This window comes from Calonectris borealis, chromosome 1 (genome assembly GCF_964195595.1).
Source record: "Calonectris borealis chromosome 1, bCalBor7.hap1.2, whole genome shotgun sequence".
In the NCBI taxonomy this organism is placed as follows: Eukaryota; Metazoa; Chordata; class Aves; order Procellariiformes; family Procellariidae; genus Calonectris; species Calonectris borealis.
Window position 1 is genome coordinate 155,462,313 of NC_134312.1, and position 14,550 is coordinate 155,476,862.

General features: G+C 37.0%; 1 protein-coding gene across 1 annotated transcript in view; it reads right to left on the reverse strand.

Moving 5' to 3' along the window:
- Positions 1-14,550, reverse strand: part of MYO16 (myosin XVI) — a 304,717-nt gene that overhangs the window by 71,253 nt on the left and 218,914 nt on the right. The window contains exons 25-26 of the mRNA XM_075137449.1: positions 11,565-11,645; positions 11,122-11,327 (exon numbers count right to left, since the gene is read on the reverse strand). Of these exons, the coding sequence (XP_074993550.1) occupies positions 11,122-11,327; positions 11,565-11,645 (287 nt within the window). The remainder of the gene's footprint in view (positions 1-11,121; positions 11,328-11,564; positions 11,646-14,550) is intronic.

The window sequence follows — 14,550 nt, forward strand, 5'->3', positions numbered from 1 at the left end:
AGAACCACAGAAAGAAAAAGCAGCGGGAGGGTCACAGTCACTTTTGAGTGTGGGGCAGCTGGACTGCATTTATACAAGTCCTATGAACAGAAAAAAAAGCAGTCAAGAGCAACTAATTATAAAGCACACAGTTATATTTAATTAATCAATGAATACAAAGGAATTATTTTAAAACTATACAGTAAAATTAATCTATGTGACAATTTGCACCTTAATTAGATAATTCAAAGTTCCTGCACAGTGCCATTAGCATAAACTAATGTGTTGCATACTTTCTTCTTTAAAATGTTTATTTTAAAGATAGGCTGTTTGTATTAATTTAAGAGGTCTACTATTTTAACAGGCATTTCCTTAAAAGGGTTTAAGGATAATATTTTCTTTTAACAGGTTTATTTCTATGGCAGGCATTTAACTGAACTTCTTACTACCATATATAAATCTATGTCCATTATCTTTGTCATTATGTGATGTCAGCAGATTATGAAGTACTCAATAATTATTTTCATTGAAACATCAAGGTTCTGAAATCATTTAATGTTATTAGCTGCTTGTTATAGGCACACAGAACTCAGTCAGCTTGTGAGGTATGGGTCAAGAACTTTCAATATTCTTATTTGTACACAAATATAATTTTATCTATTTTTATAATCCAGGCTTTTAGATGGAATCCAGTACTGTGGTAGGTATTTTAGTACTCTGTGGGAACATTTCTCCACGTTTAGAAACAGCACAGGCTTTTGAATTCACAGATATAAAATACGCATAGATATTGTAAGGGTATCATAGAGTAACAGGGTTATTTAGTGATTTAATAAATGTTTAGTTAACCCTGAGGGATAAGAAATGTCATATGCTAGTGGAAACTGAATGTCAGTCCAGAGGTAACAAGGGTGGCACTTAACTCTGGAAATGAAATAAACATTTTAAAATTTCACAGATCCTTCCTTAAGTTAAAATAAAGAAAACCACTGGAACTGCTGAAACAGTTCAGCCAGAATTATGTTCGCGTGTGCCCAATAGACTTATCATTGCCTAAGAAAACTAACCTAGCTAGGAAAAAAAAAGGCAGAAGAAAAAAGGGCAGAAAAATACCTCGCATACCCATAGTAGTTGAGGGAGAACAATACCTTGAGATTCTCTTTGAAACAGCCTAAAAGCCAGGACATTCTCTATTGCACAAAACAATAATCTCCCTGTAAGAAGCTCCACTAAGTAAGTTTTATACATTCTATACTAAATGTAATATAAATAATGCTGGAAGATTATTCAGATTGCACACCAAACATTTGGAAGTTAGGAACTGCTAGACTTAAAACTGACCTTTATTTCCTTGTATCTGTCTATTTTATTACCTAATGACATCCTCCCGCTCAAGGGACCCCTTTTCATGTCGATCCTGCAGAAACCTATGTGACAGACATGAATAATTCAACTGACTTCAGTGGAATGACACAAGACTTTACACCCATTTATAATCGCTTTAGCAAATGAGGGTTGCATTATAAAACTCAGAAGATGCCCAGCGAACAATGCTAATATTTATTTTTGCCTTCTAAATATAGAATGAAGCTAGATGTCTGATCTACCACTGAAAACTCCAGTCAAAAAAGAAACTTTATTTTCTCTTATAGTCATTTGTGCACTGTCAGTAAGCCCCAGAAACACCAGCAACTTTATCATTCCCACAGTCCAACTCGTGTGACATGTAACACAAGGACTGATATTTTGCATGTACAATACTACTTATTCTGTGGGCTAGAGAACTGATGATACCATGGTATAACTTCAAAAGCTGCTTCTGTTTCAACTCTAAAAAGTTGTTCTCTGTTTTTTGTTGGAGCCTGTTACAAACCACTAATTCTGTTCCTTGCCATAGATGGGAGCTAGACTGAGGCTGTGAAATACCTGCAAAAATGGATAAATGTAAAATAAGTCAGCTGAATCATCCTAAAAATGATCATTTTTCTTTATACACTATAAATTAAGTCCAGGCTAATTAGTTGAGCCACCATAGGCATCTAAAGTTATCTAGTATATTTCTTGTCTTTTGAGTATTAAACAGGACCTAAGGGGAAAAATGGAGAAAATAAGCCAAACAGCTACAAAGAAATACCTAATGGAGGTAAAACAGAATATTCTATCTACATTTAGTCTATTTGTAACATATAGAGCTATTTAGTTTGTTCGTATATGAATAGGCCAGATACCATCACTATACTATCACATTGTACAAATACATGTCAAATGGCCTATAGCCTCTAAGACAGTCCCAAATACCTGCTTACATCTAGGCAGCTCCCCAGGTGATGTACACCGATTCTAATATATGTGGCTTGCCAGGGAGAATGTCAGTGCACTCGGAGTTCTGGTCATCCCTTAAAGCATAATAATCCCCTACATCAGCAAGTTTTCACAAAGGATTAGTAATTTAGAACAACTCTGAGACTGCTGTAAATTATTCCAAACTGGGCCCCACTATCAGAAAGGTTGGTAAAGGTAAAAAAAAAAAAAGCTAGGGGAAGAAGAAGGAAGAGGGGACGTTTGGAGTGATGGCGTTTGTCTTCCCAAGTAACCATTACACATGATGGAGCCCTGCTTTCCTGGAGATGGCTGAACACCTGCCTGATAATGGGAAGTAGGGAATGAATCCCTTATTTTTCTTTGCTTTTGTGTGCAGCTTTTGTTTTCCCTACTAAACTATCTTTATCTCAACCCATGAGTTTTTTGCCCGTCCGATTCTCTCCCGCACCCCGCTGGGGAGGAGTGAGTGGTTGTGTAGGGCTGAGCTGCCCACTGGGGTTACTCACAACACTTCTTTATAGAATGTGATGACTACTCAAACTGCCAAAGACATTGTCATTTTAAAAATCATGGTTTTAAACTTTGTGGATGACCTTCCTTCTTCACAGGAAATTAGTCATTAATTAGTCATCATGAATTTGGGTGTAAGGTGCCCTCAAAACTGATGACTTCAAAATACTTCATTTTAAAAATACCTTTTCTCGCATTCTAAAAGAAGACAAACAAAAATGATTACCCTCAATCAGAAATATCACTTCCAGCTCTAGGTCTGAAGCAACAAACTACACAATGGCGAGATGGTCATTTGGTGTAAATTGATATCATTACATCTACTTTAATGGAATATTGCTTTTTAACACCAGTCGGATTATGTCTTGCTGTCCTTGCAAGGATTTAAGGCATCATGGCACATATCAATGCACTGCTCTATGAGAAGACTGATGAAATTATTGTATAGCAGACAATAAAGTTAAAAGGGCCAGCGTGATGACCTATCACTTTGCAATCTACTCAGTACATCGTTCTCACCAATGCCCTGCCTAACTTGCTCATGAGACTCTGAAATGTTCTGCTGCACTTTTTGAATTCACAAATGATATATTATGAAATATTATAACTTCTCTGCTTTGAAGAGGTAAAAAAGAAAGAGGAAAGACAGAGATTAAAAAAAAAAATGAACACCAAAAAGCTTCTGGACAAAGAGAGTTCAGATATGCCATGATGAGTCACACACAAGATCCACAAACATAAACAACACATCTGTGCAATACAGCATCAGCTAATAGTACAAATTTGATCAAAAGCTTACAATAGTTATTAATAATGGCTTTACGCCAGTTGCAGAAGGACAGACAGTATTTGACAAAGCAATGATATTAGCATGAACATAAACTTTCCTGCCTGAGAAAAAAGGTATTTCTTCAGAATGACCTCCAAGCAAAGTCAATTGTCTGGATGAGTTAGTAACAATTAAGTGCTATGAAGCCATTTTTGACCTAAAGTCCACTATTAGAGCATTTCAGTATCAATGACCGCTGCCCTGAGTAGAACTGCAGATTTCAGGATCTGCAGTTAAGTGTAACTTCTAAGAAGAATTTCATCTAAGAAGAACTTCATACTGAAATCAGAGGAAAACCTGTAATTAAAGTAGGCTTCAAACATACTTTTTTCACCCTCACTGCTATGATTATCATAAGAATCCATTATCATTGTGTTCCATATCTTCTTTCCTAATATTACCTATTAAAATGGATGTTTTGCCATCTTTTAAGTTACTTTAAAACAAAAAAATCATCAGAATGTTAACTCTTTTTAACATTCTATTTTCAAAACATTAAAATCCTAGAGATTCTTTATTTTTAATTGATTCTATACAGCTTACATGTTGTAATTTAGATATTTTAACATATTCTGTCCATAGAGGACAATAAAGGTAGCCAACGAAAAAGAGAGAGAAGAAGGAGAAGAAGAGGGGAAAAAGGGGAAGGGGAAGAGGAAGAAGGAAAAGAAGGTGGTCTAATACCGTACCTCCAAACCTGCACATGACACTGTCTTACCAGTTAACACAAACAACTTCTTATAATCTAAGCTGCGTGTCTGCATATGCATAGGTAAAACTAAAGACTAGATTCATAGAATTTAAGCCATTTTTAAAGAGAATTGGAAATGGTAAATCATAACATTCTAGTGACTTATCTCTTCTTGCAACACTGTTAAGAGATGTCTACATACAGTCTCCGTGTTCTCCTTCACAGTATGAAATTTTCTCTGCTGTTCCTTGAGCAGCAACAGAAGGCAGGATGGGAGCTCCATGATGGAAAGACAAGACTGAGTTGAAAGAGTTAAACCCAGAAAAGACAGTCTAGAAACCTGAGAGACAGTAATGAAATCCCAAGAAACACTCAAAAAATAAAGACAAGGAATAAATCTGCAGAAATAAAGACAAGGAATAGGACACTAGCAATTATTTGGGCTTTCTGAACAACGTGTTTTTGCTCACAGAAATCCTGCAATTCTCATCAGCTAAGTGAAAGGCTCAATTTGCTTATCAGTTCACATAATCCACAGAGGTTATCCTGAGGTCCAACAGCCCTGAAGGTTTGCCGCAAATGGCAGGGAAGGCTAACGCAGATGTCTTATTTCAGGACCTGTGCAACTGGACCTTGCAGTCTCCATTGCTAAGTAGTGTCCCAGACACAGGAAATATGTGTGACGTGAACCTCAATCTCTAAGGCAGTAGTTCATAAATTCTTCCTTGACCAAGGAAACTAAGATGTAGGCAGAGCAAAGCATTGGGTATGGTTGAACCACATTAAAGAAGAAAGAGAGAGGAGAAATAAATTTTAATTTCTAATCCAATTTACAAAACACTAACGGTAGAGGAGTGTTTGTAGAGGAGGATGGTACCAAAATAAAATTGTTCAGAATGAGTGAAACAGAGCATCTTACTGCCTCATTTTTACCTGAACATGTCTGAACAGCTGTATTCTTGTACTTCACTGAGCAAGAAATATAAGCTCATCTCATTACTCTAGATGGGTCCTTGATCACTATCATTATTTTTAAAAATTTATATTCCAAATGGCTTTTACATGTCTTCCTTGAGCACCAAGTGAGGTGAATGGCATGAAAGTCAGCCAGGATCCATTTTATTAATTGATGCAAAGAGATTAGGTTCTAGATATTAAGCTTGTACAACCAGGCTCTGTCTGTGCCTCAGAAAGTTTCTGAGCCCTATTGTTCTTCACTGGTAATAGAGCACACACTGATACTTACTTTTCTGCCATTGCACTGAATACCAAAAGCATAACAAATTACTACGTTCCTACTGAAGACCTTTTTTTGTATCTTGGGTGGAATTATGACACCAAAATGCTAAATGCTGAAAAGAAACAGCCATCTGCAGACAGTTCCTAATTCCATGGTTATTTTACTGTTTTCTTTCTTCCAAGAAAAGGATATTTCAGGATACTTTACCTATGCGTACAATTTGGGCTGCAAATTGGAAACTTTGAACTTTTCACAACATTGTTTGTGCCACTGCCTTGACTTAAAAGCAAAGCTAGAATTTCAAAATCTAGCCCACTGAGAACGATTGTGAAGATATTAATGCAAACTATATGGGTAAACTTTTCCAGGAGTCTAAAATGCATGTTACTCAAGGCTTTCTATTTTAAAGATAAGGTAAAAACTGATTTATCTCTCTACTCAAAGAGCTTTAGAAATTGAGCCAACACTGCAGGCAAATTCAGCAGAAATGCTGCAGCTGGAGTTGGTAAATCCGCTGAAATCACATATATCATTTCGTAATTATATTGGTGCTGCCTGTTTTTACAGCATTTAATAGCATCTGACCTTATTAATTCCCATTTTTATTATATATTCATTGACAGTAACTGTCACAGCTTCCACTTAAGAACCAGAATTTCCACAAGATTTCTCTTCTGATCAACGAACTTTGGTGATTGAGGGGTTCACCTAGCAGCTGTCAACTTTTACTTTGATAATACAGGAGCAGAACCAGTAAATCCACAAAGGACAGCCCAGGAAGAAGTGCTCTTGCAAAATATGACCTTTCCTTAGCTACTGTCTTTCTTTAGCTGTCGTAAGAGTTCAAATGTGACTCATAAATACATGCTAGAGACCAGTCATATTAATCCCTAATTAGATATTGATAGAAATTTATTCAAATTCATCCAATTAAGAAACTGTCTGTATTACTGATACAGTCTGTGTTACTGATGGAATCTCCAGGTTTTCCAATATTCTATCCCTCCACCACAAAGACCCCTAATTCAAACATTCTGTCTTTTTATTAGCCAGCAAAAAAAAAGGTTTTTAATTTTTTCCTTAATTAATTTTTTTTAACTCTGACCACATTACCTATATGATAAGGAAGACTCTAAAAGTAAATACATGAAAATTGCAGGGAGGGTGGAGGAGGGTAGCAATTCACTATCTTTTGGGAATTCAGGTTGGGATTTGGGCCACGATTTCTCTTTGATTTTGCACAGTGCTTTCAGACCTACCATTAAAATCCTTTACTTCTCAAGCCAGGTAAGCCCGGGAGAGCTGTATAGTACATTCAGCTCTAGAAAAATGAAATTTCCTTGCCCCACTGCTATAAAACACTTTGCAGCTGAGCTAAGCCAAGCTGTGAACCACACAGCTGCATTCATTGAAACTCAGCCCATCAGAAGGACTCCAAGACACAAACTGAAGGTGAAAATCTTACAGTTATGAGTAAACCTCACTGGCACCATCTGGAGATACGTTTTGCTACCTCTGAGTCTTGTCATTCTTGGACTGATAGTTGATAGGGTCACACTTATCAACTATATCAGGATAGCAGGATGTCTTGTGTCTTACATTTGTAGGCCTATTTTCCCCCCTTTGGAGCCACACCATCAAATTGCTAGTTAGCATGACTCAAATGGGGAGGAAACCCTCCGCTTCAAGAGAGAAAACCTGCATGAAAATCAAAAGTCCTTACTAGTATTTAGTATTTACAAACAGCAGAGCATGACAGAATAAAGCAAAAATTACTTATATTTCCATTTCTTACAAAACATTCAAGAAAAAATTAAGGTATAGGCAAATTTCATTATTCTCAGGTGCATCCACCATTGAGTTAAGAGACGGACACTGTCTGGTTTTTCTTCTCCCTCTGTGTTTTTCTGTTGTCAGCTGCCGAGGTCTTTCTCCCTAGAATAACGGGGAGTAATTCCTTTGCCCCTTGGGGCAAGCCATGGGGAGGGTAAATTTTGTCAGCCCAGTAAGAGCACTTGGTAAGAGCATTCACTCATTTACAGCTTCCTATAGTGAATAAAGAAAATCCCTTTATTTTTCCCTGTGTTTTGTTTCCTGATTTTTCTGCCCTTCCCCCCACCCTTAATCAGTATAGTATTAAACAAATACACTTATTCCTTACTTAAAAAAAAAAAAAAAAAAAAGAACATCATCCTCACTCACTGCAATAGAGCTCTATTTTACCGCTGGGCTTCTGAGTATGATGGCTCCTTCCAGATGTGAAAATACCACAGAAAGTGGAGGCCCTATCCGTTGGTATATATTTCTGTACTCAAAGGTAATCAGCAAGCCTTCATTGTCTTTCAGATCCTACTCCTGCTCATGATCCTTCCTTAATTATGAGGTTTTAACTAAGCCTCTAACTGCCCTCCTCTATCTAGAGCAATAGTTTTTCTGTTTGTTTTTTTTTCTCTTCTTTTTGGTTCCAGGATAGCTCAGAATGGAGTCTGTTCACATACACACCAGTATCATTGTGGCCTGTTGTGATCACTGCTTGTCATAACTGACATTTTATATTTTACTTGTTTGTATGGTATTTGTATTGGTTTGGGATTGAGGGACCCTAAGTAAAATTTAAGTTGATGTCATTTTTTCTCTCTTTTGCAACTGGAAGAATAATAACCAGTATCTCAGAGAGAGAGGTTTAGACTCTTATGCAGCATCCTGACTGTTTTGCAAGAATCAACTCTTGGAAAGCCATGGCACTCAGTAGCTCAGTGCCTGTGCTCAAAGTCTGCCTGAAACCATAGCAGTGCAACCATTGCTGCCCGCTTAGGGGCTGGAAATCACAGACCATTCTGAACCATGCAAAAGAAGTAGACAAGCCATGATGAAGGAAAAATAATTGCAGAAATAGCAAAGATACTATTTTCCCAAGTATTAGAACAGTAGAAATACCAGTCTGACACCAAAGGAAATAAAAAATTGAAAGGTGAGAAAGTCTATCAACTTCAGGTCTATAAGCATATATGGAAATCTGACAAAATCATTTCTCATTGCAATCAATGAATAGCAGGACAAGACCAGAGTTAGGCTGAACAGCCCACAAAGCAAATCCAGTTTACAAGAACATCGCCAAAACTAATTATCCAGTTTCCAAATCCATCCCGTCCAGTCACTGAGGCAATATAGAGATGTAGTACAAGTGACAGGTTTTTTTAGAAGACTTTCTGAAAAGGTAGCTCATAATCTCTGAATTCAGTAATTCTTTACTCTCTCTTACCTGCAGTCTATTGGCTAAAAAAGTACAGCATTAAGAATTGACAGTACTTTTGAACTGCAATCTAATACTATGATTTCTGCTTAAAAATTTTGTACTTTTCAGCCAATAACAGAACAAATAGCCACACGCTTGCACTATTTGAAATGAAAAGAATTATCCAAATACACTGAATGTGAATACGGAAGTTAACTGGTCAAGGTGAGTAAAGTAAAGAATTTGCATGTTCTGCTGTTCAAAGTAAAATAAGCTTTCGCCTGTGTGACAGGAATGGCTACCGTAAAACGCCTTACAATGCTGATGGTTTCTTGCAGTACTGCTAAAGCTCTGCAAGAAGAGCTCTGTGTTCCTATTTGTACACAAATCTAAAAATCAGTAGTGTCAAGAGATGTATGCAGAGTGATTATTGCTAACTTCTGAGTAGGTTCAACAGATATTCACAGGCAATATTATAAAACGGACTTCATTTTCAGAGATACCATGCTAGCCCCACCACTGTTTAATTCATTTTACATATAATAATACAATTATTAGGACCTGGTGCAAATAGGTAAAAAGACAAGGGCTTAGCTGCAAAGAGCCTATAAAGTCAATTTGTTGTGGAGGAAAAGGGATAAAGATGGACACTAACAAAACTAGAACACTTGAAAATAATAGCATAAATGTTGTTGGCATCATATTGTTGGGTTTTGTTGCTATTCTTGTTTTACTACCATTACTGCAAATAAATATTTATTGTGAGACACTAGATGTCCTCTAGACTTTTAGGTAAAAAATTGTCTTTGAGACGTACTTGAAGGAGTGGAGGAAAAAGATTGAAATTATATTTGAATCTTCAAACATTCTTTTAGTGATATTTTTAAATAAAATTTCTCCAAAAAAGACAAAAAAGACTCGTGCCTATACTGTTAGAGTGAACACACATGGGACCATTCTCCGGCATGGAAGCCAACTGAATAAAATTACCTTTGTACATATGGTTACTCTCTTTTATCCTCCAAAAGAGAGCAGCTACCTCCACACTGCCCACGAGGAATGGTCCCAGGCCTGTGCTAATCCCCAACTTCTATCTGGGAACTGCAGTGAGAAAAGCTAGGTGGCAAAGACCAAATCCCTGCCAGGAACCATTGAAAGGATTTAACAGTAGAAAAGACTGTGGTTTTGTGCCCATGTAATAGTCCCTTGAAGTGTTCAATTCAGTAATATAGAAACAGCTATACAGAGATTGCCCCTACTACTTCTGAATATGAAAGCAGCCTGCTTTTCCAAATCTCCCATTACCTGCATCTTCTCCTCAACAAGCCTGCACTTCTGGATTCATGCTGCAGGATGAATATTGTGGTAGGACAGAGATGGCTTACTTTTGAAACACGTGGGATTATGAACTCCTATACTCCTGAACTTTTTGAATATTTACAGAATTGCTAGAGAGAATATGATCCTGTCCAAGCAGTAATTTAACATCCACAACTTTTTCCAAGAAGGCAACTGAAAGTTTAGATGTGTGTAAGCAGCTGATAGTCCCATGCTGTTTTTCAGAAGTAAAATAATACATAGGTCAGATCATGACTGCTTGATATATCAGTCAAGGAGCAGAACATGCAGAGAGGATGAAGATGTGTTGAGTGTATGAGGCTGCTAACCGAACATCTCTTGGACAAGAAGGTGCTCTTTGCTGAAGCATTTGAGAATGTAAGTGAGCCAAAACCCCAAAACTGAATTGGGGAGGGGGGAAAAGAGTTGGCCTTCAGCCAGAAGCAGTGACATGTATGTTTTTCTGTTTTCATATTAATGCAAAATTTCACTCATTTCTAACAACCATAATAAAAATGGAGTTGTGGTATGAGCATTAATAACTCATCACCATGCAGAAACAAATCCTGGCATATGAAATACAAATATGAACCCATGACACCTACACTAATAAACCTGAAAAATTAGACTATTTCTCCTTCTGCTTTTTAATTACCTGGAGACAACATGCAATAATTTGTATTTTATAAATCATATGAATAGCATAAATTATAAAAATGTAACTATTTTATGAAGTTATATTTTTTAAATTGATTACACTTTGCTGATGATCTTTATAAACATATTTCCATAAAGTTCATGATTCCTTCAATTAAAAAATAACAAGCCTACACCCCTTGCTGGCAGACATGATTTTTCTCTGAAGAAAGTCTGAAAGGCTCATCAGCAAAACAACACTGCAAGCACTACCAGAACATGACAGAAGGCTTTGTACTGTAGGTAAAAAAAAAGTTTTTATGAAACTTAAAAGAAATTACCTTGACAAGAAGTCTGTGAAAGAGAGGCGTATTGGATATCCGTGTCGTATGATTTTGACCATGTCTAGGACACCAATGTACTGCAGTTGAGCAGACACATAAAAATTGTCAAAAGTATCTGGCAACTTGGAGTTATTAGGCTTTATACAATGAATAGAATGTGGCGTGCAGTTCTGCAGCTTCCCAATAATATCTGTGAGTGATTTCTGTGGGAAAAAAATCAGTTATCAATCATTATTGTGCAGCAAAGGCAATTGCTCAACACGTATGCTCTTCCTAAGTTTTTAACATCATTTTCTCAAAAGGCTTGACCTGGCCATGCAAGTGGCTTTCTCAAGCATATGATTTTTCTTTCTTCCATTGCAATCTGTAGAGACTAATCCTGCTTTTAAAATGTTTCTGGTTTTTTTTTGTAAATTTCTGTCCAGAAGATGTTCACTAACCCTGAGCTGTATTGCCACAGTGGTTGGGCCCCCTCGTTCCAGTCTCTGAAGAAATGAGGATGTTCCTTTCTTTTTCAACAGCTGTGGGGGAGAAAAGCACACACACAATACCTTTATCTCAAGATGGGCAGTAAACCTTCATTTTCATTGTTACAGAATTTACTATCAAAGGCAAACATACACAAATAGTATGTCATAGACAATGATTTGAGTTTCAGAAAGAATTGGGAAGTGGATAAATATCCTCAAGTATCTGCAGAGCCATGACTGGCAAAAAAAATTTGATTTCAAAAGCAGCTGTATACCATTGGAAAGGTAAATACCTTTTCCAAATAACTGAGCAAAGCAATATGATCTGGAACTCTATTGCAGAAACAGGAATTGCACAGTTAGTATCCCATACAGTCTGCCTGTAAGTAGCATAATTCTGGAACTCTCTGAAAAGTGTCTTATGCCTTTGACTGATGCTTAAGTGAGTAAATGTAAGCACAGATCATTAAAAAAATCTTGAAGGCAAAACAATTATATTAATATTAAAAAACCTCTTCTCTTTTCTTCCTGCACAAGTGAATGCAGTTAACCTTTTTTTCTTTTCATTTTTAACCCATTTTCACCCATTATAGACAAAAATTATCAATAACTTCATATCTCATTAGAACAAATGTTATCCTATACATCAGACTTGGGAGTGGGGAACAAATTTCTTTTTTACTGTTCTACTTCCTATCTTTGAGACTAAAATGGCAATAATAATCTGAAAAGTGGTCCCAGAAATTAGGTTTTTTTGTTAAACTTCCTACAAGAAGGCTGGCTAAATTATTGCATTCCAGGATTTGGCCAAGCTCTTGGATTCAAACCTCTGTATCAATGACAGCCTTTTCATCTCTGACTTTTTTTCATTGCCTTTCTCCAGTCCAGTTACCCCAGAAAACTCCCTTTCTATGAAGTCACCATGTTCTGGCCTACTCCTGTCTTCTTCCAGTTGTATTAAAAAAGTGTACATTTCCTCAGCTTGGCCCACTCAAGCCAAACTCCATTTAAAATATTGTAGGACAAGCAATTCTCTACTCACTATGCTAAGCTTTGGAGCTCTTTTTTATTTCAAATCTCACTTACTAGGATGCAATAAGATTTTAAAGGCATATTCATCCCCAACTTCAAAACAGAAAAGTAAAAGAGATCTGCTTGCTCCAGGTCTTCTCAGAAAAAGAACCACTAGCATGACAATGACACTTCTCAATTAAAGTTTACAAAATAATTGAGGAATATAACTAAAATAGAGTTTTCTCCACCTGACAGATAATGCACTCACCCCTTCCTCCCAACAGATTAAGTCACTAGTTCAAGACCATTTCATGAGTTAGTGAAGAGCCAGGAACAATGCTTTGGATTCTAAAGTTCCTGCCTGCTGTCTTGTGTTGCATACTTCTTCCCATAGGAAAGAAGTGTTTGGTTCAGAATGAGGGAGAGAAAAGAAAGGAAACAAGGCAAAGACAAAAACCGAATTAAATTCAAACTCTCCAAACTTGGACATCTTCAGCTATGGGCTAAGGAACAAGACTGCATCACCGAAGCTGTACTTCTCTATTACCCTCTAATATACAGCTTTACACTGGAAAATCTTGCACCTCTAATCTACAGAAAAAAATACATATATGTAACTCTGTAATCTGTGTTAAGAAGCTAAAACCTCCTCCTAAAAAATCTCTCTTTACCAGTAGAATATTTTAAAGCTTTAACCGGAAGACATATCAAAAGCTTTGCAATAGATGAGTTCTTCAACTAACAGACAATGAAGCAAAGTGTTCATAAACAGAAACAACATAAAGTCAATGGAAAGAAAAGCCTTCTGTTAGTGATGTGCATTCATGTGACTAAACTTTTGCTGTATGAACTCTGAAACCCATTGATTCTTCCAAAGGAAGCGAGGGGAAGGCAAGAGGGCCAAAGTATGCACTAGGAAATGATTACAGAAGAACAAGGGAGCAAGAGCTGATGTGAGCAAAAGAGAGTTGTGAGAGTAACAATGAAGATATGATCTATTTTATTTGAAAACAGGACACAGTCTTCATAAGTCACAGAGTCTTGAGCTGGCATCCCCAAATTCCTATGACTCCTTATGTGCTCCAAAATTCTGGCCAGTTATTAGATCTGTTCATGTCTATCTTAGGATGGATACACTGTTCTCTTGGACCCTACTACAAGTAGAGTGGTGAGTTGAAAGAGGTAGACCATCCTTACCTCTGACAGCATGCTCAAAATAAGGGAAAAGTCATTTATGGAAAGGTAAACAGGTAGATACATGGCCATACATAGACAAATCTATAATTATAAAACCTAGCAAGTAACTAGGACTGCAGATGACAAGCTGAAAGGGGAGGGGAATCACAACAAACTCCTAACTGACCTCTGAAAGTGTCTACTTCTCCTCCCTGGATATGGTGGAGTCTAGGTGACTACCCATACCCAGCAACATGAATACCTTCCATTTTGTGTTTCTCACTGCCTACAGTATGATGTATGTTACAGCTCAAATTTCAAATATAAAAGGAATGCCAGTCTCTGCTTGATAATTCTTGCCTTAATGTCCCTCTTTCTCCTCCCTCCCCCCCCCGCTTTATTTTTTTTTTCTCTTTATTGCCTTTACGCTCAGGATAAACTCCCAATAAAAATGCAGCGGTTATGATTTTCCAACATATAGTCATTTTAATTCTAAGCTCATAAGAAGATGCCCCTTACATTGCATTTCCAATTACAATAACAACAAAAAAAAACCCCAAAACCAACATTATTCAAGCCCATCACAGTGAATTTTCAAGGCTATACTGGAAAAGGGAAGAAATTATTTGGGACAGCACAGATATAGATGTGGGCTTGATCCACACAAGAATTTAAGCACTTACCTACTTCCAGCTCCTGCATCAGGTGCCTATTCCAAAATAACACGTGTCTCTTTTTTGCCACCGAAACAACTTAGATACCTAAA